This window comes from Echeneis naucrates, chromosome 7, assembly GCF_900963305.1.
Source record: "Echeneis naucrates chromosome 7, fEcheNa1.1, whole genome shotgun sequence".
Taxonomy (NCBI): domain Eukaryota; kingdom Metazoa; phylum Chordata; class Actinopteri; order Carangiformes; family Echeneidae; genus Echeneis; species Echeneis naucrates.
The window spans coordinates 22,985,555-23,013,550 of NC_042517.1; the positions used below are offsets into that span (position 1 = coordinate 22,985,555).

The following is a 27,996-nucleotide window of genomic DNA, read 5'->3' on the forward strand; positions in this document are numbered from 1 at the left end:
TACACACACTGCACAATCTGCTCTAGTAAAACTGTCCCGAGCGTACCTCCCTCTGCCTCTCCCTCTTCCTCTCTCTTCTAGCTGACATTTATTTTTCAACTTTAATCCTGAATGTAACTTAGAGCCCAAAAATGAACTTTATTTGAGGAAAAATAAAATATGACCAGTTGCACTCTATTTTTCCTGTGCACACTTTTCAGCTTGGTGGTGAGAGAACATGTGATTACACATGTTTCAGTGGAGCTGAAATCCAGTGAATATTATATATTCTCAGCCTCTTTTTGTGAGTGCTTTCTCTCCCAAAGTATTCCAGACGAATATTAAAATCACTGCTCGCCACGCACTGCTACTTCCCAGCAGCTAACCCACTCTCTTCCTGATTCACAATAACCCTTATCAGCCCAATTTCCCTTCTCTCTTCTCTCACCCATTTTAACACATTGCCCTGTTTGTTGTTTAAATGGAAGGGAGAGAAAATTGGCCACTTTTGCCGTTCAGAAACTCCCGCAGCTGCCGGTAATCGGCGCATGTGTGTGTGTGCGCCCTGGTAATGTGCAGTTGCCACAGTATGGGTGCGCGGGGCGGGGGCGTGGAGAGAGGGGTCATGGCGTGCGGCAGAGAAAGCACTATTAGGAGAAAATGATAGGCCTGTCCCTGAAACTCCATTACACACCAAACACTTAAAAGACTGGACCAGCTTCATTACAGGGCAACATGAATCATGTAGCACTCGCTTAAGCAACTGGCCTCTCTCTCTCTGTCCCTCTGAGTCCCTCTTTCTCCCCAAGCACAGCCTTCTGTTTAAACTGGAGGATTGCCAGGATGGAGGGATGGAGAGAGGGAGGGACCAGAAAGACTTCAGTGTTGCCAGGCCTGCACACCTCAGGTCTGACAAACAAGAGAAGAGGAGAGGCAGAATAAGGGGCGATGTAAAACAGAAAAGAGGAGAGTAAAGAAAACAAGAGCAAGGAGGGGAAATGGGAGGAAATAACAGAGGAGTGATTTGTCAGGGCATGCTGTATCCTCATCAAAAAAGGATAGAAGTGTGTGTGTGTGTGTGTGCCCGAACTTGAGCCTCCACTTTTGTGTGAATGTGTGACTGTATACACTTGTGTGAGGACAGCTTGTCAGCATTTGTACACATTTGTAATGGGTATTTGTGAAGTGGAAGTGTGTGTCTGTGAAGTGAGCACATGTCCCAGTATCTGTAGGTGTAGTGTTTGTGTGTGTGTGTGTCAGTGAGTGAAGGAACCATTTCTTTTTCTTGTTCTCTCTCTTTCCCTGTGTGCGCGTGTGTGCTCCTGAGCATGTCGCAGCATGCTGCCAGAGGGCCAGGGCAGCAAGCCAGACCCAGGGCACAGCATGACACTCGTCCTGATCTGTGTTGTGACTGCTTCAATTACCCGTCAGCCGGACAGAGGCAGTAACAGTGGTTATCTGCACATGTATGATCCTGAGTTTTCAACCTTTTATCTCCTACAAACCAATGTTTCAAGTCTCTCATTTTCCTGAGTGTGTAGTTGTGCTTTTATTTCACAGGAACCTAAATCCAGAGCTACATATCAACATAAACCCACAAGCCCAAATATTACTATGATTTAATATGCACCAAAAAGTGTTCTTAGCTGTGCAGGAATATGAAGCTGTGTTTTCTTCAACAAGAAAATGTATATAGGTTTTAATGTACACTACACACACACTCATACATATGGGCAATTTAAAGTCACCAATCAATCTGCACATGCATGAACTGGACTGTTGGAGGGCACCAGAGTACCCAGAGGAGGTCTATGCAGGCATGTGGACAACATGCAACCTTCACACAGAAAGGCCCCAGGCCTGGGAATCAAACCCATGACCATCTTGCTGTGAGGCAACAGCACTAACCGCTATGTGGCCATGCTGTCCAGCTATAATAATAACAATCATGACATAATTGCACTTATAATTACTATAAAAACAAAATAAGTAATCCAAATGCAAAATACAGTCCACGACTTCAATAACAATATAAACATAAACATAAAAAAGTAATTAATGCGGTGCGTGACCAAATCAATCATCTAAAGATGGACTGCGGCGGTAAATTTTGAGTCTTTTTAAGATTGGATTTTAAACACTGGGGTGCCTTGGTGACCTAACCTTGGACAGCTCTTACCATGAAGACTTAACTTAGGGTCTGTCCCATACCACTTTGCTGCAGATCATTCTCCCTCTTTGCTCTAGCTTTCTTGTCTCATTCTTACTGTCACACAGTCCAGTGTGACACACAACAATACAGACAAAAATGTCCTAAATAACCTCCAAAACATTTTTTCAACAGGTCCAGCTTTGTTGGTTTGTTTCACTGAAACTGAATTGAGCCATAAAAGCATGATTATCAGATTATCATGATTAAAGATTATCAAACAGTTGGACAAAATGTAATTAGTTACAAGGCTATAGAAGTGGGGTTTTTCATTCACTCATCTTCTACTGCTTATCCATCGCAGGGGTTGCTGGAGCCAATCCCAGCTCACACCAGGCGAGGATGTGGTACACCAGTCCATCGCAGGGCCAACACATAAAGGCAGGCAGAGACGAACAACCACTCACACTCACACTCAGCCCTACGGACAATTTAGAGTCACCAATTAACTTGGTGGGAGGAAAGCTCAGGGAGAACTCTGCACAGAAAGGCCCCCCTGAACACAACCCACAGTTTTCTTACCGTGGGGCAACAGCGCTAACCACTATACTGCTGTGCTACTCAGTTGGGGTTTTGGTTTTACAAAATTCATTGTCAGTTTTTCTCTTTCAGTGCCTGAATACATAATTTCTTACAACATCATCACCGAGGGAGCAGCTACAAGAGAAGAAGAGCAGGACAAGGACATTTGTAAATCAAAAGCAGCAGATGTCCTTACTTATATATACTTATAAAAGAGGTTGAAAATGAAAGCAAAAACTCACTAGTGTATACTCTTAAAGAGCAATAATGTAATGTGTAATGTGTCATTGTCAGCATCTTGCTGCACAGAACCTGCCTCATTATGTGTTTGTAATAGATATCTGCAGTTGTCTTGCGCGGAGACATCCGATAGTAGATGTGTGTAGAGGTGAAGTTTCACTCAGGAGAAAGTGTGTCAATATAGGATTTGATGAGTATTATTAATCAGCTGCAGGGGATCATGAAAACACCTGGCTGCTTTTTCTTTCTCAATATCACAAGCGTAAAAATGCAATTACTTTTCCATCTGAAGTCATCAGTCTGTGCCTCTATCAGCCACTGCCAAGACACACAGTGAAATCCATCAGCTTGATCCATCAGTAAAACACTGATCACAGAGCCTGATGAAACTGCACCTTTAACAAGCAAATACAATGAGCTCTGTTTATTTCTCATCATTAGTTCCTTTGTCCACATCTGTCCACAACCTTGTTACTTTGAGTGGAGCATTGGAGGCTAATTCTGCACTCCGATGGGAGCATTCTCAGGCTAATTTAACATTTTCTGCCAGTTAAATCTGTGATTTGCACAGTTTATTGCACAGACATAACTCATGCAGATCTCATTCTAAGATCTCAGTTATTGTCGTTTGTGGTCGTATCAGGGAGATGACACATACAACCCTTAGCTACCTTAATAAAAAAGTGAAGTAGTATTATTCTCAGTTAAACCCATTGTGTTATTATAATTATTAGTATTATTTCCACCAACATCACAAAGTGGTTCTACATAGAGCAGTGCTTCCTCCTTTGTGCTCAATTGCAGCAGTAACACTGGGATTAGATGGTGGAAGGAAACAGATCCAAACAATGAAACATGTAACAAGTAACTGCGTATAAAACAAATATAAACTGCTGGTCCTGACTGCACCATCTTCAATGCCTGCTGATGATGATGATTTCTATATGACATACTATAGCTATATGTCATTTGTTACCTGATGATCTTTCCATCCAACATAACATTGTTTCTAGGCTCAGGTGATACATATATGAAATATCCAAATCTAAACTATAGTTTTAAATGAACTTCAGGTGATAACATCTCATTCTATAACACAGGAAGTATGAGAAAAAGCCCTAGTTCAGTTTCTTGAAGATGTTACATTTATTAAATAACCCTGCTTGTTAACATGTGATTAAAACTCCAGATTTTATCAATGACATTGAACTCTCTTATCCAAGGCTCCCTCAAATGCATCCGTCTTTTCCTGAGAAGCGAATTCTCCAGTTCCTCCTTCATTCCTTGTGCACGGATAATGAAAACAATATCACATCAAACAACAGTGACAAAGAGCCTGAGGATTATACATTATTTTCAGTTTTCAACTGACAGCACAACTCAGCTAAAACCAAAGTCGAAAACCCAAGTGTCAAAAGTAATTCATGTGCTATCAGACTTACTAGGAAATAGGAGTTGCACATGGGAGAATAAAGCTGGCCACTCACAGCAAAAATACTACAGCGGGAATGAAGGACCAAACCTGCGGGGGACACAGTCTACAAATCCATGATTTGAGATACAGCATAGAAATGGGAAGTATAGCACTTGTAATGCTGAAGTCACCATAGAACAGTGTAGTTGGTCTATGGGATAACATATTCTACTTATTTCTGCCAATTGTATTTAGGCTCCATCCATCATTAAGCGGTTTAATAATTTAATAGCCAAATCCTGTAATCTGGGAAACAGCTGATTAACTGATTGAGAAATTAATTACCGGTAGTAGGTGTAGCTCTGGTTTAAGCATAACAGAGTTTTTAACAACTATCTCTCTGTGCCTGTGAGTCACGGTGCTGATGAGAATGGGTGAGCCAGGCCATTCGACTTGCTCTGAAAGGGCTACAGGAGTTGTTTAACTTTGCTTCACATGTTCCATGCTAAGCCTTCACACTCATCCAAACATGCCTGCTTTCCTCAGTCCGTTTAGAAATCATGTGGTGGTGAAACCCTCGTTGTTCCATGCTATTTGCAGATATTTTGTCACTTTGTTTCATATTGCCAAGCGCTTACAGTACATATTAGGTGTGACACTGTAAATATTTTGTAGGTGTATATTTGAGACATTTGAGCAGAGAGAGGCATAAAAACAAAACAAAACAAACAAACACAAAGTGTATAGTTAGGGCTTGTCCACAGTTTGTCTTCTTAGTTATGAAGGATCTGGAGCACTCACACTGTTTTTTCCCTGTCCATCGCTTCTTGTTTCATCTTGCCTTTCCTCTCATTATCACTATGGACATTTGAGGTGCTGTCATTAGGGTGAGATGGTTAGACAGTGACTTGCCTCTGTATGCCACACAGAAACTCAAAGAGCAACTGAGGCAGCCTTTCACCAGAGTAGAAGAAGAACTCAGTTTCTTAGATACTTGAGCGATGGAGCAACATTTTAGATTATTAATATTTTCCAATGATTGGCTTGAATGACATTTGTAATATATTTTCTCTGCTATATTATCAACGACAAGAGATGAGCTGGTAAAACAACAGGCCTCTGTGCAAGGCTGGAGGAACAGATAAAAGCTGACAGAATCAGGAAACACAGTTGGGTTACTTGGTTACTATGGTAACCATACATATGTGCTCCAGCTCTTGTACACACACGCACACACACACACACACACACACTCCTACTTTCTAGTCCCTCCTTCACTGTCATAACATCACTGACACTTTGTCCATGCTGAGCCACCTTTCAACCAACTTGCTATTTGCATTCAGATGTCTCACTTGCGCTGATAACATACGCAATGTGTGTGTATAACGTGCCACAGTATAAACTGACATCAGAGGATAGGTTAAGGCTTGAAAAGAAACCGCATGAGCAACCTTGTGAAAATATACAAATTGACATAACTATCACATAACCATCATTATCACCACCTGGAAAAAAATAGCACACACAGACACACATGCAGTAATGCACACTCTGAAAAGTGAGATGTTGGAGGCAAAAACGTGGATGATGGGCAAATTTTGAAAAAAACAAAAACAAAAACAAAAACAAACAAAAAACTTCTAGTATGCTGGAACAACTGTGCCTGGTAGACAGAGGCAAAAGGGGGATTGAGTTCATTGAACTTGCCGGGCCCTGTTCTAAATCTCTGGCTCTACCCCCAACACCCTCTTTCACTTCTTCTCCTTCTTGTATGGTTTTCTTCTCTTGCCTCATGAAACAAGACACCTACACTTCAGGACATCTGCTAAGCTGATTTTCTGGAGCTTAGCAGCACCAGAGTGGTATCAAAGAGATTAGGTGAAACAACATCCAACTCTGGCTTTGTGCTGTGTTTCAATAATGCAGCGCCGTGTGCATGTGTTTGTGCCTGTTCAGCCTCCAGTGCGCCCTTTTCTGCTTCGTGCAGGCTTTGCTGTGCACGTGCGTGGGTGTGTGTATTATGCTCAGTGTTACAGTGCCATAAGTCACAGAGCTGGTGTAATACAGTTGGATCTGGAGTATGAGCGCTTCTTTGCGTACAAGGATTGAAAAAGCGTAACCGGAGAGCTGCTTCAGAGGATCTTTCAGTCTTTGTTTTCGAGCCAAGCACATTATCACTGGAGAAAAATCATTTCCAGAAAATAAACTGTTGTTTGGCACTGCTGGAAATCCACTAAATGTTGCAGTTATTTTTTGCCATGTGATGCCAAACAATCATATATTTTCACTTAAGGTGCATTTATTCTTCTCACTTACTGCAAGTGCGTTTTTTCTCTGTAGAGCACGTGTTAATTTGTTTTTCTTCTGCCATACATTTGGCAATGAAAGGGTGCTTTATGAAGCAAAGTGACTATATCTTACTGCATTATGCATGCATGATGGCTAACACTTAGTAACTATCCACACACGTAATTAAGTAGTGAAATGTAATAATGTCATTTATCCCTCTGGGTTTAGGGTTTGAATAATTGCTGCAGAGTCAGCCTACTGTGCATTATATTAGTGTGTGTGTGTATATGTGTGTGTGTGTGTGTGTGTGTGTGTGGCAATGTGTTTGTGTTTTTGTCTGTGAAGATGGCTGCATGCTTGCTTTTTCATCCTTGTGTGTATTTGTGAGAGAATGAGAGATAGAGGGAGAGAGTTCTCATTCAGTTTCTTTCTTTCTCTCCAACAGCTTTCACTTTTTTGTGTTCACTAACTAGAGAAAAAAAGAAGAGAGGAGAGGGAGGCTGGATGGAGGACTGGGGGTGGGAGGGGAGTTGTGGAGGGAGGAGGGGGGGGGGTTTGAAGTAAGAAAAGAGAGCAAGCCAAAGAGCATCGGGTGCTGTGTCAGTCTGATATTTTCCATAGTGACAGCTGGGCCCAGAAGCTCAGACCCTTTTCTTCTGGCACACAAAGCCCATTAAGTATGCCACTTGCTCAATGGCCCCTGCAGCCTCCAAATTGCTCCAAGCTCCTCCCTAAAGTGTGGCAGCCTTTGTCATTGTAATCAGGCCTTGTTTGTGAAGTGATGCCTGTATTTACCACTGCTCAGGGCACATATTTGCCCAGCCTGCTGCTGGCGGGTGAATGCAGGAGGGAGAGAGAGGCACTAGGGGAGACAAAAAATGGTGAAGATTTGGAGCTGGAAAATGAGGTATTGAGAATGGTATGCAGCCCTGATCAGGGGGGAGGATAGAGGAAGGACTGGAGGGAGTCAAGTGTGAAGTGGAGACGCAGAACAGAGAAAAGCAAAGAAATCACCAGAGGGGAAACCACAAAAATTTTTACTTGGTGACTTTGTAGTGTTACTGGGGGTCAGGCAGTCAATGGCAGCGGGAGGGGGTGGGGGGCACACTGTGGAACACAGAGTGAGCACTGTGATACTTGTGTTGACTGCAGTGGTGTGATGGAGAGGGTTTATTTACAACTCCTTTTGAATGTTGGCTCAAGGTGTTGCTGTGGACCTCAATAGATTAAAGTTAAGGAAAATGACAACAAAGCTCAGACTTGTCGGACTGATGGGCAAAGTGACGAAGAAGTACAGTGAACAGACAATGCCGAGGAGTGGAGCGATGTGATGCCTTTTGGCAGAGCTGACCCCATTCCATGTGTCACCCACCCTATGGGGAGGCCCAAGCTGTGGAGTGGGTTGGGTAAGCAGGGGCGGAGGTGGACTCTGGAGATGATGGTCATCCAAAGTGGCATCCAGACCAAACTTTGTCTGTCTCTTGGCCTTTTCCTCTCCTTGCACACACATGAAATATTCGTAACGAAAGAGAGGGAAAGGAGAAATGTAACATCTGCGTAATGGAGAGCTAGAGAAGGCCACATTTTGTTACACCACCGCTGTCGCTTTTATTAAAGAGAACTTCACAAGTATTCACATCTGCCTTAAAACAATAGTCAGCTTCCTGGACAATGTCCACTCATGCTCATAAGAGACATTAAGACATAAACTTCAAACCTACTTCCACTGTAAATAAAATTGATTTCAACAGAAAAACTAGGCTTTAGCAGGCTCACTAACACAGTCTTTTTCCTGTTTATGTTGCTCATTTTAACTGCAGAGAAATAATTTAAAAATACAGCTGAAAATTAATGGGGAAATACTAAGAAGATAGTGATTTTGGAGGCAGCACTGAAATTATTATCCCATTAAAGAAGCTAAATTTAGTGTGTGGTACATTGGCCAATGACAGCATTAATCGTTGACTGTTTACCATTCAAAACTGCAGTGTTCGAGGGAGTAAAGCTAAAATTAATATATTCAAATATATACACACACATATATGTATTGTACACTATTTTGTAGATCATATATAACTATTTTAAGCGATTCACTTCAATTATATAAATAATTTTTTGGTTGAATGAAAAAAAGTCTTTTTTATTTTTACCATATTTAGACAATAATTCTATCTACATACTCACCACTAATAAATGGCATTTAGTTCCAATGCTACACGCAGATTATTTAGCTGAATTGAGCACCTGAAGCTTACATCAACTTGAGTTAAACTTTGTGTTTTTGAATAGAACAAAGGCATAATTAGTTCACACTGGTTGATCTTTAGATGTCCGGTACAAATGTGTGCAGTGATCAGAGTGACCAGAACCATTTTCAATTGTCCATATGGGTGTATATATTTTTGCTTGACTAACTTAAAAAAGTGTAAACATTTCCTTAAACATACATGTTAAAATGAACAAAGATTATTCCTCTGTGCTCTGTTGGCAGAAGCACTAAGCTGTATCTAATGGGAGCTGACATATATGAGTATGATCATGCTGCTGCATGCTAGAGAGAAAGAGAGAGCAAGACTGGGGGTGTGAAAGTGAAGGAGAGTGAATAGGAGGAGGATGGAGGGAGGGAGGGAGGGAGGGAGGGTAATAAAGCCATAGCATTATGAACCTGATTGTTATCATGAGAGCAAGACCAGGGCTCTGATGTCCATCTGTGCAGGAGCTCAGGATGTTTGTGTGTGTGTGTGTGCGTGTGCCTGTCTGTGTGCCCAATACTGAACTCAATCAAAAGACGGAAATGAATATTCCTTTACACTTTATTCAGACAAACTATACAAAACTTCCTTGTTATGTGTTTGTCAGAAGGAAATCTGAAAAATGTATTTCCCCTCACGTGGAGTAGTGACCCTTATGCCACTAACTTGTATGTTTGTGTCTGAGATGCTGAATAGTGATAATGAGATCTTAGGAGGGAACATTCAGGAGGACTTTTGAAAAACGATAATGATGAAGATGGAGTAAAATTTCCATTAATTAATTAGCTCAGGCAGGTCATTTTCTCAACAAGGTTTGGTTTCCTGTTCTTTATTGTGTGTGTGTGTGTGTGTGTGTGTGTGTGAAAGGGAAACAGGTAGAGAAAGAGAAAGAGTTTATGTATTTGTTTAAACTGTATTGTCACCACCATCTCCAGGACAGCTGGAGGCTATGTCAGAGTTCAGCTGCTTGTTATACAGAGCTGAGAATAAGACAAGAGGGGGGTTGTGGGTGTGAGTGGGTGTGTATTTGTGAGTGTGTATTCATTTCTGTGCTTTTGCATATGCTTGTGGATGTGCAGTTCATATGTGAGTGTGTGTGTTTGGTCCTTTCTTGGTGGAAGAACAAAAGGGTGGGGGGTGAACAGTGAAGTTAATAGGCTAATGAGCACACCGTGCTCAAGAAGAATACGAGAGGCTGTCTGGCATCGTCAGATAAAAGAAAAAAAAAAAAAAAAAACTTCCAGTGGATCATCGTTGGAGACCCAGCAGTCCTTCTCAACAGCGACACCTTCTTTGTTCATGCACCAAAAGCCACTATAAGTAGTGAATTCATTGCACTTGTATGTTTTTGCTTCAGAAGTTTGTGCTCAGCAAGAGAGATGGGAATTGAAGGGATGTGTGCTTGCAATATTGGATAGACAATGTGAAAATGCAAGGCCAATTATCTATCTATCATTTTTTCAACAGTGGGTAACTTTAAACTGACCTATTATAAACCCATATTGTATCAAATCAATTAAACTATCTATCGAGTTGATGCGGTTACAACTTAACTAAGGTAAACTGTTCATATGATTAGTTGTTGAATTTTTAAATTTTAATTTAACTTAAGTTTAGTTTAACTTTGTGTAGTTTAACACGACAAAACAACATGGATTCATAAAAGTGGGTCACTTTAAACAGAACTAAACTAAATTATAGTTATAAGATCATATTGTTGCAACTAAACTAATCTAAACTGCAACTAAACTAAATTTATTTGAGCACAATAAAATGGAGTAACACGGCTGTGAAATTTCAGGCTTAAAAATGAGGGAATTTGTTTTCTTTTAGTTTAGTAACTCACATTTATAAGCACATCTAAAGAGAGATAAAGTCAGTGTTAAGTTTAATTTCACATTTTTAACTCGCTAAGCTACTCATAAAGGATCGGTGAAGTTGATTTCTCTTGCTTTTAGTTTAATTTGACTTAGTAAGTTTGGACTGGGTGGATCAACTGAGTTCAGTTTTAATTTGGTTTTAATGGTTACCCACTCATGCAGTAGAAATTGTCAATCAGAATGAAGTTATTTCAGTTCATAGTTTAGTTTAGCTTCACTTTCAGATTTTACTAACTCTATTCAGTTTACTTTAATAGCCCATCAACTGGCCAGCTATTCATTATATCAAACTTCATAAACAGGCATAAGTACACTTTCTTGGCAACAAGAAAATTGTTCAGTTATGTGCCTCCTGAACAGTCAACAGAAAAAAACAATCAAGTCATTAAATGTGCATGAAAGGAAATGAAACGAAGAAGAAAAGCAGTAGAATGTGTTGAGGTTGCTTTACCCCCCATTACATCTTGGAGAAATGGGGATGGGGGTAATGGGAGCAAGCAATTGGAGAGCTCATTATCTGGCAGACCATCTGCTATTGGGAGGGAGGAACTGTCTGTCTGCTCCAGACACAGACTCTCTGAATAAGCCTGGAGTTCCAGTGAAAATGTTCCTCTAACTTACCTAAATTGGCTGTACATCTGGTATATCTGGTCACAAAATGGAGGAGAGTGGCTGAAACACTGGTCACATGATGATGTGATATTAATATTAACAGAGATTTGGGAAATGTCACAGATGAATATTAGTTTATAGCTATATTATTTTAGACTGAAATAATAAAAGGCATCAAGAATTAGGATACTATTCTTTTCATATTTTGCATGTCTTTATTTCTTCTTTTTTTTTGTATTATTGAGGGTTTCTTTTTCGGAGTTTGACATGTGCGTTATATGTATTACACCACATGTTGTTGCTATGTCTTTTTGGAGTTTGCTTATGTTGGAATAAAACAGCGCAGATCTAAAAATAGAGCATGAATGAAGCAGTCAGATGAGACGGAGTGAAGTGTTTGTATGTTTTAAATCAGATTGCAGTGGGGAGCTTAGTGAGTGTGAGAAGTTGCCGGGCGCAGCAGATGCTCTTTGTTGCTGTTCATTCTATTGTTGCTGAAAGCTGAGACTGTGTTGGGGGTGGTGGGAGGGGGGGAGGTGGGTACTGGGATTGGGCCCAGGTCCAGGCAACCCTCTTCCCATTGGCTCAGCAGGTTTGTCAGTTTAGCTGCTTTCCCCGCCCCCCTAGCTCGCCCTCCCCTCCCCGGGAAGTTGAACTAAAGTTTGAGCAACTTCGGGCAGAAGTAAAGTTGACGGCGGCGCTCGGCGGTCGCTGCGGAACTGAAGAAGGGAGACAGAGAGGAAGAAGACCGCAAATATGAAGCTGTGTCGCACTTTTCTGGGTTCGTATCAACTGACTTGCTTTCACTTCACAGTGGCAACTTTTAGAGATGAACTTTGTGTTTCGGCATGTGAGGCTCTCTGTAAACGGACAGCAGTCACAACAAAGTAATCTGTATTCTGCGTCTTCGTCACCAAGTATTAGATATGCCACAGACAAATATTACACCGAACTGACTTTTTAAATTTGTGTGCACAGAAGCTCTACTTGTATTCAAAATAAAAGCCCGTTGCAGACACTGTGGTCATCTCTGCGCAGGATTAACTGGGCTTTAAAGCTGTAATTTAAAAACCTCATAACAATCTGCAATCTGGTCATTTATCAGACAAACACTTTAAAACAATCTTCCAAACTTCTTCTCACCCTATGAGCGCAACTAAACTTCCACTTTCATGGTAAAAGAGAAGGGAAAAATGGCCAGACAAAGGACAGTTGGTCCCCTAGGGGACCGTGTGGCCCCGGTACCGTGGGGACAATGCCAAGCTGCGGGCTTATTAAAAACTTTTTTTGTTGTGTTAGTCTGTCAGCTTGTTCCATCTGTCGAGGGACTATAGGGGCCTCCCCCGGTCCCAACCTCAGCGCCCAGTCAGCTGCTGCCCCATGTAATATTTATGCTAGCTGCTTCCAGGATATAGCCACCATACAACCGCTATAGTCTGGAGTGACGTGAGCATTAAAGAGCAGTGGGCCCCCGTGCCATCTGCATCTGCACACACACTGTGTAACAGCAGTGGAAAAAGTTTTCCCACATGATCCACAGCTGCTGATATTCAAACAAACAAACAAACAAACAAAAAAAATAAATAAATAAATAATTGCTTTACTACACCATGCTTATTTCTCTCGTTTAGTTTAGCAATTTATTCACAGAAATGCTTCAATTTCAGTCTCCCACTTTCCTCAGATGCTGAGCAGCTAGAAAGTCTTTCTCTGGATTAGTTACATTTTGTTGAGCTATCACAAATCAGAAGCCTAAAAAATAATAATAATAACACATTTTTGTTTCATTTGACTCACATAGGCATTTTGTGAAGACAACAAAGAAAGGTCAACTTTTGTCTCTGTTAAGTGAATTTCATTAGAAGTAGATTTACAATACAATCACTGTGCAGCTGCAGGCAGACTCTTAAAGATAAAAGGTACTTGAAGTTAAAAAACTTGTTAAAGTATTACAAAACAAAATTGTATTATATTATTAATGTATTATTACTTCAGTTGAACTCAGCTTCATTTGATTTCAATAACAGGGTGATCATTGCTTTTAAAGCATGTATTTTGTGAAGTTTAGCACATGATGAACTAGTGATGTGTATAATAAAGAATGAGCATGTTATAGTTAATCTTCGTTAAATTTCATGTAATCACTCATAGTGATTCAAACCTATTAGAAAGTACATGGGGACCAATTTAAAAAAAAAAACTTTTTAACCTACTCATAAAAGAGTGAGGTTGAGTTTAGTTGCTTTTAGATTATTGCTACTTTGTTACTAAAGCTTGAGCGGCTTTCAGTGAGTTTTCAGGCTCACAAAAGAAAGTTTTGTTCTCTTTATTTCAGCTTAGTTTTATAACAAAAACAAATCATCTATGAGAGCTAAAAGACTGGAAGGACTTGCGATTAAGTCATTTCGTGTTCAGATATTTGAGAAATATATATAGATAAGTTCTTGAAAACAATGATTAAAACAATAGTTTTGCGTAATGTTAATAAATTCAATGCGGTGTTACACCAAATGAGGCAGATAGTCAGAACGGCCTTTACACAAAAGCCTTTGTTACCTCAACAATGAGCTTGTGTGTTATTGTTAAGGCCAGTGAGCCTCAGAGGGCTGGAGCTGTCCCTGGTCCTGAACTTACTCACGGACACCCTTTTTCAGGGCTTTGGAGCTGTCCCTAGTCCTGCCATCATACCACTTGAAAATTGTTTCACCATGAGTGTATGTTACAAAAATTTACTTTCTGTGTTTAATGTAATCTTTATAATTATTTTTCATTCCAGCTGTGGAGCGTCTCAGTGCACACCTAAGCTGTAGGCCTTTAACTTTCCATGTAGTCCCCTCTGCTGGATCAGGGCCCTGGATTTTTTCTCCCTCCTCTGTTTATTTGATTGTCAATGCTGTTGTTGTGTGAGTCTCCCTCTCTTTCCGCGCCCACGGTCTGAAATCATACTGATGTGGCGTGCACGGCCGGTGATTGATTTCAGCTCCAATGCATAACAATGGGATTGCACAAAAAGAGCCTGCTGCAAAGAGATAAGAATTTAATAGAATTTCTGAAAGCTGAAGGTTGGGCTTTTTGAATATTCCCTGCGTACGCGGCGTGGAGACAGCAGATAAAGGATGGCATTTGTGGGGACTATTCTCAAATGGCTTGTAATGAATGGTTGTCATTTCCACTAATGGTTTCAAAACAGCAAAGCAAAACCATGGTGTGAGCAACATTTGGGAGTGACTCGAAGTTGCACTGTTAACACTGGCTGTTTGTTGTTTGGAGCCGTGCTGACTGTCTAAATGATCCTTTAAAACTATTACCAGATCTCAAACTGACAGCGATCACTCTTCTTGAAACTCCTGCGAACGTGGACCTAATATTTGTTCAACACAATTCCTCTGTAGCTGCGTTTTTCAGGCGATAATTCAAATTGATATCCATCCCCCTCTCCTCCCCAGAGCATAAATAATTTTTACTTAAGCCCCTCAGAGACTTGCCTCTCTGCCTATGTGCTGTAAAACCGCCCTTTCCATACGGAGAAATTATCAGATGCTGTCACTGCAGCACACACACTAACTCTGCATACAACTACTACATCAATTCCCAATGCAATGGGAAAAGGGGTGCACGGAATGAATTATTGGACGGTACCACTTTCCAGGATCCGTGGGGTGGTGGTGTGTGTGTGTGTGTGTGTGTGTGTGAAAGAGTGTGTGTATGAAGGATTACAGCAGCTACAACCTCCATAATGCATTTGAGCAACATTAAGAACTTGTCAGCTGGTGAAATGTATAAAATATGAACTCATTCTGGTGCGTGATATTGTGCTGGCTGTTGAGCCCAGAGGTGCAGAGATGCGACGGTCTGACTACTGTGTGTAAATACTGTTTGGAGAGTGGAAAGCAGCATGGAGAACTTATTTTTCATATTTGGACGTTGGATGTTCCAGTCGATGCTAAACTCTAGTTTGTAGTTTGAAGTTGTCAGTTTTCTTGGCTCAGATGATGTATGTGTTTGTGTGTGTGTGTGTGTGTGTGTGTGTGAGAGAGAAGGAGAGAGAAAAGGAGAGATGGAGAAAGTCAGAGAGGGAGGGAGAAGGAGTGTATTCGTAGACATATGCCCATTGAGTTTAGTGTGGAGTTAGAGGGGGTGGGGGCGCCTCAAGCCCTGCCCATCTGATGCTGGAGGTTTTACTACGGCTTCCGTGATGTCATGGCAAAGGGCGGAGGGAGGAGATCGGGGTGTGTGTGTGTGTGTAAATGTGGGGGATGGGGAGGGGATTGTGTGCGGGGGGGGTGGGGGGGGGGGGCACAATGGCTCATGAGGGAAAGGTAAGTCAATATTACGTTTTTTTCTCGCTGACAAAGGCAAATGAAGCCATGTTTTTGCTTACAAACAAGTAACATCTTAACGCCGCGACACGGAGCCCAGCGCAGATGCTCTGCTGTGTAGGACGGGCCGCTTGGAAAAACCTCCCCACTTCCCTCACTCTCTTTATTTACCACATCAGGACGTTTGTAAACGGGATAGATCATCGTTTTTTAAACATTTTACTCGGATATCTTTTTAGCAAAACTAGTTAACGGCGACCTGCAACTCTTTAAAACCCGACAAGGACGAATTTCAGAGGGAATATTATTGGATCCAGGTAAAGAGAAATGAACGCTGATCATGTTTTCATTTTTAAACTTCACATTTATTATTGTTTATCTACAAATACAAGTCTCTTTTTATACAACTTTAGTGACTCTCCCAAATCGAAAGCATTTCACAACACATTTGTTTCACAGATTGGTGCTATTTTGATATTATTACATTTTCTGATTTTGATTTAAAACTTTAACATCGCTTAACTCTTTGACCCGTTTTCTTTTTCTTTTTTATTTATTTGCATTTTCAACACGCGTCATCGGAGATGGTACTGTTGTGTATTGGAGTTGTAGAAGATGTTGCTTCTGCTCTCAGATGTTGATCGTATTTACTCTGTTGCCTTTGATAGTAAGTGGGAATACACCAACTATGGCGCTTTCTTGGAACCTCGGTGATGCGTGTTTACCCACTTCTCTGTCACTCTGCCTCTGTCAGGCAATTCATCAGTGTGTGTGAGCACTGATGAAACGCACACTAGGTCAATATTATATTCTTCTCAATGCTCTTGACAACCTTAGTCATACCTGGAGTGTTTTTTTTCTGCACTGTCCTCTGGTTTCACCTTCTGTGAGACCAGGAATCAACGAGCCTGTGGCCGTCAGCACCATCCGCGGCTCTTACGCTCTTGGTCGCGTCTCGGTTTCTGGGTTGATACAGTAAAGTGAGGATGCTTCTCCGGAGTTCAGCACCGAATTGTGTTATTACGATGTTACACTGGGCGTTGAGCATGGCTGTCGCGTGCGTGTGCGTGTTTGTGTCTGTGAGTTTGTGCGTTTCTGTGTGGATGCACGGACAGATGGATGGATGGATGGAAGGATGGAGTGAGTGTGTTTTTGAGGGGGGAGGGAGGGGTTGGCCATTTGATCCTCTGCAGCAAAAAAAACAGAGATGCTCTCTTCAAATGTCAGCCGCCTTTAGTGGTGCGCAGATAAAAAAAAAAAAAGTGCTCAGAAGCGGCGCTGGAAATAAACATCGGCCGCCAGGGAGGCAGCACATTTCTCCGGATATCGAAGTGCTCATCTCGTCGGATTCAGCTTGTGACACTGTGGTGGAAAATGTGAGCCTCTGCATTGTTATTTTATTTCTACCTTCAATACCCAAACACCACGCACCCTCCTTTCTTGTTTTTGTTTGATGGCCACGTAATGTGCCTTGTGTGCGCGCGCGTGTGCACGTGCGCCTACGGCTCATAGTCTGTCAAAGCACCTGCGTCCTAAGATGGAGGAAAGAGATGAAGGATAATGATACACAGTGTTATGTCAACTGCTCTTTAAGTTGCTCTCCATCCTTTGGCTGTAGCAGCATCTTGAAGCTGTTCGCATGAGAAACTTGAGCTGCTGGTTGAGATCTGAGCTTAAAGGAAGCAAGGGGCTAGAGTGGGGTGTTCAAGCAAAATCCATCAGAACTTAATTACTCTCCAGTGTTTCTGTTTCAAGAGCAATCTTTAGAGACAGTATCCAAAAATGCGTGTTTGTCTTTTTTAGGGGAAAATAATTTTAATTGGAAATACAATTATATGGTTAATGATATGACATATGAGGATGTTTTTCTGACCTATTTTTAAAAGGTGAAGCTCTGATCTGTTGAAAACTGTCTGCCTTTGTGTTTGGAACTTACAGGACATTAAACTCAGCACAGGGTGAATAGTTACTTCAAGAAAGACTTTGCAAGCCTGTTGTTTGCCTTTGTGATGGCAGATCTCAAGATATAATGTATTGCAGGCAGAAATAATAAATACCTATTGTTTTTCTTCTGTTTACTTTTGGTATGAAATGTAGCCCAGTTTCAAGGGATTACAGAATTAGGTTATCGGTGCCTTGTGCTGTTAGTGGAAGCTATAACAGCGGAGTATAGAGCTTTGTGCAACACAAACCCTGATCTGAAGTTTCTTCTGTGTGTGTGTGTGTGTGTGTGTGTGTTTTGTTAGTTACAGTGATAGGGAGGAAACCTCTCTATTTATGAAGGGCTGAATAGCCCATGGTGAGGACAGCAGGTGCCGGAGGAGGGAGCGCAATAAACATGTTGGAGGAGCAGCTGGGGCCAAATTGCACTTTCGTCATTCAAAGCCTATCAGAAATCTAAGCAGTACAAGCAAAGGTCAGGGTTGGCCAGGCTTTCAATTGAGAGAAGGCATTTAAAATGAAAACCTGCAAATAATGAATTTCATGCCATGCATTAAAAGGGAAATTAATTATTTATTTAAAGAAAAGAAAGAAAAGAAAATAATTCAGAAGTAAACCAAATTCTCAGACAGGAAGAGAAGAACAGCATGGCATGCACAAACTGTTAGCAACAAGACAAACTGCAGCAGTTGACAGTGAGTTAGTGATGCGACTCACTTGTATCCTCAGACATTGAGATCAGGTTGGCCTTCAGAGAGGATCCTCTCAAAGCTTGTTAAGTTGCCACTGCCTGTCCTGCCATACTCCCCAAAGCTAAACTCCCATCCCACAACCAATAAGACACAGCACCTGCCTTTCAGTCTTTTAATGACTCCTTCTCTTACCTCTCTTGTCAAAGTGCTGCGCCATATTTGACCTTGAGGCTGATGTGTGCACAATGCTAACTCTTAAATCAGGGTCATATTCGTAAATTTTATTTCCTCTTTGTTGAAACATCAAAAATCAAATTTCAAATTTCCACATCTGCAAGATAATCTGGTTACTCTTGCTTTTTTTAGACATGGGGGGGTTGCAGTCAGTAGACTGTCCTGCTCCTCAACTTTTGATTCCTGTGTCTCTTCAGTCCAGCTGTAATCACACTAAGTTGTCTCTAAATCCTGCTTAACAGGACCGGGGGTGTACAGCTGGCCATGGCCCTCTATGTATACTAATGCTGTTACAGACAGTTCACCCTGGTATTTAATCTAACTATGGATTTAGGCCTCTTTGCTCTATTGTTCCAGTCCAGTAAGCTGTGGGCCTGTAATGGTATTACTTGAGCCTAAACTTAGTTTTCTGGTAATTTTGCTTTTTAAATCAGTCTTACAGGTTGATTACATTGACTGTAGAAAACAAAAGACTTTTTATACTTTGCATCTCAGAGATGCTCACTAACATTCAAAGAAATTTTTTTAATATAATAAATTCCCCCCCCCCCCCCCCCAATTTTCACTGCAAAATAATGAGGTATGAGTCTTTTAGGTGGGAATGAGCAGCATCTGATCAAAGAATAGGAGGGCATATCCTGAACATGCAAGGTTCAAATTAGTTTTGTTTTTCCATCAGTGTAAGAATGCTCATCTTTTTTTCTTTTTTTTTTGTTAACGTGAAACAACAGATGAAAGATCAATTATTCCGTCTTTCCTGTGATTAATGGCCTGATCTTACAAACCCCAGCCATCAGACACATCAGGCAGGTTCAAACTGTCCAGATGTGTTTTGTGTGACTGCAGCAGGAGCCGTGGCTCAGGACTTAACAAAGTAAGCAGGGATGCTGACACATGGCCTGAGGCTACATGTCGTAATGGAGCTCTGTTATATATTTGGCATTTAGGAAGGGCTCCCATCTCCTTGGCTCCAAAACTAATAATACAGGATGGATGCTCACTTGGCCTTACTGTAAAAGAAGGGGAAAAAAAATCATAAAAACATAAAGGGAGATTAAAAAAGAGAGATGGAACTGAGTTTCGTGTGCATGTGTCCATGGAGACAGAGATAGCTGAGACAGATAGACAGATATAGAGATGCAGACGAGCAGTATTGCTACTGTAATCACTTTTCTCACGGTGGGGTGGGGGGTGTGGCGAAAGTTGATAAACAAGCATTTTGTAAAGAGTGCTGGCTGGGCTTGGCAAAGATTGCTTGTAACCGGCAAAGAAGGGATGGGCGTGGAGGAAGGAGGGGAATGGTAGGGCCACTGTGCTTCGGGACCCCATGGATGCAGACATGCAGCCTTTTGTTGTCTCATCGGCTGTTTGCTTTCAGATTGGCACATAGCTTTTAGCGTGCACTCTGACCCATGGGCTTGGGCACAGAAGAGTATGTGTATTTGTGGGAAGAGTTGCTCAGAGTAAAGGTAGACTGAATAGAGGCCTTTTGATTTAGGTTTCGTGTCGAAATTCTAATAATTAGAATGTCTTACTTTGACTATCCTCTGTGTGAATTGTGAATGATGACTCCTCCATACTATTGGTGCTTGATATTACATTTTACAATAGCATAAACTCTGAGTGCGCTGACCCAAACCATCGTCTGTTGGATAGATGGATAAGGGAGTCCATACAGAGGACGAGTCACTATAGACTCAAGGGCACTTTCTCTTCCATATCTTTCTGCTGCCTGCTGCAAACACACACAGTCCATATAAAGGTGAAAGCTAAAAGCTATGGATGTGTATATATCTATCCAAAAAGAATCTGATTTCCCCATACCAGCTCACCAGTGCAAAATAAATAAATAAATAAATAAATAAATAAATAAATAGATAAACCAAAAACAAAAAAAAAAAACAAAACAAAACAAAACAAAATGAGCTTACAGAGAGAGCAAAGGGGAGGAGAAAGAGAGAGAGAGAGAGAGAGAGCAGCTGAAATGTCTTAAAGCTGCAATAGCTGAAAAGTTTAGCCTTGGGCGTTCATCGAAATGTACTCCGCACTCTCCCTGAACTTGAAACTGATGGGGAGGAAAAGAAATATACGACTACCTCCAACTCTGTTTTGTATTTAACAGCTCCATTGTCACAGAGTCTCAGAAAGTAGGAAGTAAGGAAAAGTGATTTATAATGGATTTAGTCTGCTTTTTCCAACAGGTAGATGAAGTGCTATTACTCTGATGAAAAAAAAAAATACACAGAGAACATGGAAGAGAGGGGGAAAAAAGGCGTCTGATTTATGTCTGATTCATTATTTACTGACCGTTTTTCCCCCGCCTCTCTTTACATCACCCATCCCCCCTCATGTTTATATATATATATATATATATTATGTGTGCAACCTAAAAAGCTCGATAAAAATGTGCAAATTTGATTGATTCTTATAGCAGACTGACAGGGTCCCCAGCTGCGGCACTTAACCATGCTTCTGTGTGTGTGTTTGTGTGTGAAGCATACACACTGTTAGTTAATAAAGGATTGTCTGCAGTATGCTCGAGTGCCTCGACCTTCCTTCAAAATAGCAACCCCCCCCCCCCCCCCCCCACCTCCCTTCTTTCCTTTTACCAAACTGCTGCCCCATCAGTGCTGATGCTGATGATTTCATATGACCACTGTTTTATTTTGTCCCGCTTTTTCTTTTTCCCAAAATCTGACTCTCCTCCTCCTCCTTTCTTCCCTGCCCCTCATCATTGACTCAACTCCCACCCCTCGTTTCTTCGCTTCTCTGGTGCTAGAAAATGAGTTTCGGGGCGAGCTGGTGAACCAGAGGTGGACACGAGGCGAGAGGACCAGCAGTCGGTGTCAGGCCTCCCAGAGACTGCAGAGCCGTCGACCAATCATGGTGAGTGACAAGGCCCTGCAGCCCATCCCCATGCCCGTCAACCCCTCCCCATTCCCCTTCACTACTCACCACATCCCCTGCACCCCTTCCAACCTGATTCTGCTTCCTGGGCATTTCCCCAATCCCTAAGTCAGCGGGGAAGGTAAAAAAGAAAAAAAAGGAAGGGGTGGGGGGGTGGGGGGGGGGGGTTGAAGGCCAAGCTGGGCAGGAAAACATGAATCAAACAGCACATCAAATCTCCCCCTCAGTCCTACTCAGCTTAGTTCAGTTTAGTGAAGCTCAGCATGGCACAGCTCAGCATTTTCCCACTGCTGACTTCACTTCACATGACAATTTATCTATTGAAACACAACAAAAAAAGAAACTCAAAGGGATGTCCTTGAGCTGCTCATACTTTTTTGTCCACAATATTCATCTTTATTAGCAAAGTAGAAAAATCCAGTCTTCTCGCCACTTTTTTAACCCTCTCTTCCACTTGAAATCTGTATCCCTTTTTTTTTTGTACTCAATCCTTAAACTTATGACCCAGATAGACACCTTTTCAAGGATATTTCTACCTTTTTGAAAAATTTAGTCTTTTTTTTTTTTTAATAGAGATTGTGACTCCGAACAAAGACATGGATGGATGGACTGATGGGAGGGATTAAAAGAGAGAGGGCTGGGGGTGGTTCAGGTAGGGGGCAGGGTGTTTTCCCTTGGGCACAGTAAAAGTAGTTTTGCTTCCCCCTGATGGCTGGGGTTCATCTGTAGAGATGACTTTATTGATTTGGTTTGATTTCTGCTGTGGAAGGAGAGAAGTAGAGCGAGAGCTGCTGGTTTGAAACACTACATCATGTGAAGTGGCTCCTGTCTGTTGGGCCTGACACTTATGACACCTGCCACACAATCTTCTAATTATGCTTTTAGACTTGTAATGAATGGAGACAACGAAGCAGATTGACAATGAGAGCTTAAAAAGATGTTTACTTATGAGAAATGGAATCTCTTTCTCTTTACATATGAAGTGAGAGGTGGGTCCTCTCTCCTGCTTCCTTTTTACTCTGCTCTGCTGTGTGTGAATTATTAAAGTGGAACTGAGGGCTCACTGTGTGATGATCCAACATGGAGGCTGCACAGCTTGGTCCGTCTGTCGAGGGGTCTGTGCGGCATGCCTCTAATTGGCAGCTGCTGTCCGCAGGTAATATTTTGAGATGTCAGTCTTGCTCACCAGTTGTGAGCACTCCTCTTCCCATGTCATCACCATACTTTAACCCCCGCCTTTCTTCATCTAGTCTTGTAAACCTGAAAATGAATAAAGGAGTCATTTATGTGCACCGGGGGACGAAGGGTGACCTTCTCTCTGAAGTCAGTGCCCCCAGGCCAGCCATTTACATAGAGCTGTCAGAATGCAGAGTAGAGCCGAAGCCCTTGCACACCGACTGTTGTGCACAAAAAAAGGTCATAATTGATAATGTACAACACAGCCTGTAGGGATGAGCTGCGTCTTCCTACTCCTTCTTTTTCTTTTTCGTATGCCACTGCTTCACATCACATTTCACAGTACGAGTATTGAGTTCCTAGGACAGAGTTAAACCCTCTGACACAAACACACATATATAAGCATGCTGTCTTGTGCACACACAGACACACACTCCACCTTCTTTTCTCATTGTCTTCTATCCCTCTTTGTCTTTTTCCCCCTTTCTCTGCTCTTTGCAAGACATTGTCAGTAAAATGAAGGCTCACCTACATACGTCGTTCAAGGAGTCTAATTAAAAGGTAAAGGACAAGTTTTGAGCATACATTAAAAAGGGCCATTTGAAAGAGATAATGAAAATCAGGTGAATGCCTGCCTAGCTGCATCTGGATTCACTGGCTGTGACTTTGTGTTCATAAAAATTTAATGAGCTGGAATTGAGAAAAAGGACAGGAAAAAGAGAACTCAGATGTGCTTACCTATTTAAATGTGCGTAACTATGGTTACACAAACATGAAAGCAATAGGGCCCCTTTCAGTCCAGGTTTTTGATTCATCTGATGACTATCAATGCACGGAGCAAGCAAAAGAAGAAAGATAAAAAAAAGTAACACAACAGGAGAAGGAGTAACAGAATAGTATGGAATATTTTCACAAAGGAAGAGCACACACCTGCACTTTTCTATCACAGACATGTAATCATGAACATACTCTCCCAGGACTTTCTTTTTCTCCGCAGTCATAGTCAGAGAGGGGCTTGAACAGAAACAGGGATGCATATGAGAAGAATCTATCGAGTCATGTTGAGCCCACGTAAATGGCTTCAACATGACTATTCACCTTAACATGCTGTTTGGCTGCATTGTTTTTAGAGTCATCTTAAAGTAAGGGGTACACCATTTAAAAAAAAATATTTTAGCTTTTAGCTAAATAATGCAGCAATATTAACTTATCATTGTAGCTATTTATCCAGGAGTTTTAGCAGTTTATTATACCTTTTGCTAAATGTTGCATTTATTTCTTCATGAATGGAAGCTAACTATTTAAAGATCTTAGATCACTTTAGTATTAACTGTTTGACCCATGAATTTAACCCTTCCATACATCGCTCAATATGCTATGTTCATAAATTACTTTGGAATATTTCAAACTATAATTTGAACTGGTTGTCTGGTTGTTAATATTCTTTGTAAGTAATTTATAGTAATTTTTGAGCAGCATTTTACCAGAGGGGAAGCTGATTTTAACTACTCCGTGTCACAAAATTGGAATTGATTGCAGGATTTAACCACCACTCCTCCTTTGTCACATACAGAGAAACAAGTGCAGATTCTGTAGTGTAAGGAAATAGATTTTGAACTAAATACACTCATGTAAAGGATGCATACACACACACTGACAGAAAATTTTTCACTGTGCACTCATTCGCTGCTCTTCCCACACAGTGCTATGAGTGGAGCACTGAAAGAGTCAACTGCTCCCTTCAGGCAGGGCACAAAGCTGCTGCTTGTTGCATGACTTCTACATTAGCAGCTCTTGATCAAAAGAAGTGAGGCCAGAGTGGATATAGAGACTGGGTGGTAGGGCCAAGGCAATGGAGAGACACATAGGAAAGGAGGGGCCTCTCCCTGCACCTGTACCTCCGGCCCAACACTAGATGCTAATGAATGAAGCGTACCCTCCTCAGGGGAAAAAAAAGAAAAGCTCTTAACAACGACAACAACAGCGTGCTTCATCTTCCTCTCATCCCTCTTTCCCTCCTTCTTTCATAAGTAGTCTATTAGCAGGAAAGAGGCATTGCCAAATAGAGAGAGAGTGAGGGAAAAAAGAAGAAGAGAAACAGAGACCCCATGCTTGAACCCCAGAGTGATGGTGCCAACTTGACTATAGAAAGGCAACAAAACAGCTAAGTGCCAGTGTATGGGGAGAGGGGAGGCATTGGCAACTGGGAGGGATTAGGGGTGAGTTTTTGGGAGGAGTGCAGGGGTGCTTCAGGAGGGAGGAAGTGTGAGACAGAAAGAGAGAAAGAGGGGAGACCTGTAATATAAAAAAGCCCAGAGTCCAGTAATCAAAGCTAATGGCTCCACTGTGTCTAAAAAGCATCTGATAGCTGTAGAGTGCAGCGAGAGCAGAACTGAGCATGGAGAGGTAATGCTGAGGAGGTGTGGCCAAGGGTCAGTGTGTGTGTGTCTGTGTGTCTTTGTGTTTGAGGCAGCAGGGTTAACACCTGTTCCTTTGTGGCTTAAAAGCCGAGCCAGGAGTAAGCAGTGGATGTGATAACACACAAACACACACACACACAAGCTTTTTAGCGGAATGTGTGTTTTTTTTGCTTTATTATTATTTTCAGCATAGTTATGATTGTCATCCCCTCTTCTTACAGGGGCCACGGCCCCTGTGCAGGCGCTGCCTTTTTCCTGTCTCCAGTGTACAATCATGTGCACCACTCAGGTGCAGGAAATTACAGGGAGAGTGATGGGAGGTGTGTGGGTGCAGGTGAGGGGGGTATTTGAAAACAGCCCAAACAACAGCGTTTGTTTTCCCTGTCTGTTCCCCACAGCCTTTATTCCGTTTTTATTCCAATGAAGTGAACATCAGTGTGTTTTACTCTACAGTGACAGAAAACAGTGGGTAAGTAGGGTGAGGGAGAATGGCAAGGCTTATTTTAACACAGGGCAACTACCTAGTTGTGGGAACTTTGGTTCTTTTCTTTCTTGCCCCTTCCTCACTGCCTTTTCTGTTCCTCTCTCCTCCTCTTGTCCCCCCGATCCCAGATGAGTATAGAAGGTGATGAGAAACGGACACGCACTCGGTCCAAGGGAATCAGAGGTGAGTTTTGTCTTTAGTCATTTTAAGAAGCCTTTTGCAATCTTTTCACAAGTTCAACTTTTATGCATCAACAGTCCTTCAGGGGCAGTAAGCTGTTAACAATTAGCAATCAGCTACTTAAGCATTTTTACATGTTCATTTATGTGCATATGACTATGTTTTGCCTATGTAAACCTGTACACATGTACAAAGACGTGAGGTGAGTGAGGTGTCTGTACGTGGGTCAGTGTGCACTATGTGTGCACATGCTACCGTGAATGAAGTGTAAACAAACATTTAAACATGAGCAGATCTCATTAGAAGGCTTTTACTTCTGTGTATTCCTGAAAAATGTTGTCCATGCAGGGAGAGCAGGAAGTCAAAGCACAACAATTTTTATGGTTAAGGCCCACAAAGTAAAAAATGGAGGTATTGACATTTCTGGGCTTGATAGTCAGACTCGCTGAATAACATTATATCAGTTTGCATCAGATTAGTTGTGTACTGTTATTTCGACCTTGTGCTCTTCCATTGAAGCCTGCAGTTGAGAGACCAAGAGAGCTTTGTAGAGTTTCGTCAATACATCTAGAGGATGCCATTTTATTATATTATGCAAAACAGCATAAATTATGGCCCTTTGTTTGCCAATAACTTAAATACAGCAAGACGCACACAGTAGAGCAACTTCATTTGCAACTTTTGACTTTTATGCACAAATTATTTAAAAGTGGACCAGACCTATTTCCTCCTGGACAATTAACAGGTTCACACTTTATAATTACACGCTTCTCGATTTCTGAAGATCACAATCCAATACAGCATTCTTCATTATTGATTAATTTAGGTATATTAAGATGGTTTGAAAATTTGTTTAAATGGTTTATGTGGAACTTACAGATGTGGATTTGAGGAAATATACATGCTTGTGTCTGTGTGCATATGGACATGCATGTGTGTATGAAATGAATATATGTATGTGCGTGCCTGTGTATATATCTGATCTGTGTTTGATGCTTAGAAACGAGAGAGTAGACAGCTACAGTTCACAGGGTGTTCAGGAAGGCGTCCAGTCATTCCATTGCATGATGAAAGACTGAGAAACTGAGATCCAGCAGACACACACACACAAACACACGTCAGTAGTCTATAAGTGTGTGTACTTCCTGTGCTGTTAGTGTATCTCGATACCCCAGGTCTTTCTGACATGTGATTAATGCATGTGATATCGGAGCCCAAACTGAATTCTCCAGGATGGTATTGTTTTCTCGTTTGCTCCAAATGAAAATAGGATATTTCTCCAAACTCATTCTATCGCTCAACTCCCAATCGATGCCTATAGCTAGCCAAGAGCAGTGTGTGTGTCTGCGTTTGTGCGTGTGTTGTTTGTGAGCAGTGCTTGATTTATGTTTTGAAGGCAATTACTATAAGCTGTCTCTGAAAGAAGTGCTGTTTTCTACTGATGAAGGCAGTTTTCCTTTTAATTTCATTTTCCCAATTATGATAACTAAAGTGTAACAGTTAATCATTCTTTATTGCTGGGGTGTGCATATTATTGTCAGTTTTTCTGAACAGCAATGCACTATTTGGCTGATTTAGGTTTTTCTCCTCTTGTGTGCACAGTCTATGTATGTGTGTTATTTACAGCATGTTCACGCAGGCCAGCAAACGCAACAAACACTGCTGTTTGTTTTTGCGCTTGCATTTGAGAACATGCTTTTGTATGTGCGCATGTTTACAAGCAGATGTGTATGTGAACTGTATGTGAATGTGAGTGTGTAGGTGTGCCCCCCCCCCCCATCATACAGTCAGCAGTGTGTGAGCTCTTATGAGGAATACTCATGGGATTCATATACATTTGTGATTTATTGATCTGAGTTTCTTTTAGCAGTGCAGCTCTCTGAGCAGTCGTTCACCTTTGTTCTCCCTGCTTGTGTCTTTCTTCTCCTCCCCCCTCTTTCTCTCCCCATTTCTCTCAGTTCCTATTGAGCTCGTAGGACAAGAGCCAAGGTAAGGAAGCACCTTCATCTTTGTGCGAACCCCTTTCATAAAGTTCTTTTATGTACACCGCTGAGCACGCCCCCTGCCCCTCCCGGCACTCATAGACTCACTATCAGTGTTTCTTTAGATGATGTTGTATATATCTATTTTTTATTTCTTGTCATCTGCACTTCTCAACTCATGGTCAGTGCCTCCAACAGGCTGGTATTGATTTATTGCAGCCTTTTTCTATTTTCTTCTACGAACACAAACAGTAGATACAA

General features: G+C 41.6%; 1 protein-coding gene across 2 annotated transcripts in view; it reads left to right on the forward strand.

Moving 5' to 3' along the window:
• myt1b (myelin transcription factor 1b) overlaps positions 1-27,996 on the forward strand; it is a 119,258-nt gene that overhangs the window by 66,302 nt on the left and 24,960 nt on the right. The window contains exons 1-4 of one of the 2 annotated variants that reach the window (XM_029507431.1): positions 12,093-12,181; positions 21,366-21,472; positions 25,702-25,756; positions 27,712-27,742. In XM_029507431.1, coding sequence (XP_029363291.1) covers positions 12,157-12,181; positions 21,366-21,472; positions 25,702-25,756; positions 27,712-27,742 — 218 coding nt within the window. In that variant the 5' untranslated portion in view covers positions 12,093-12,156. Of the gene's footprint in view, positions 1-12,092; positions 12,182-21,365; positions 21,473-25,701; positions 25,757-27,711; positions 27,743-27,996 lie in introns of those variants that run through there. The other variant, XM_029507430.1, reaches the window with a different exon arrangement.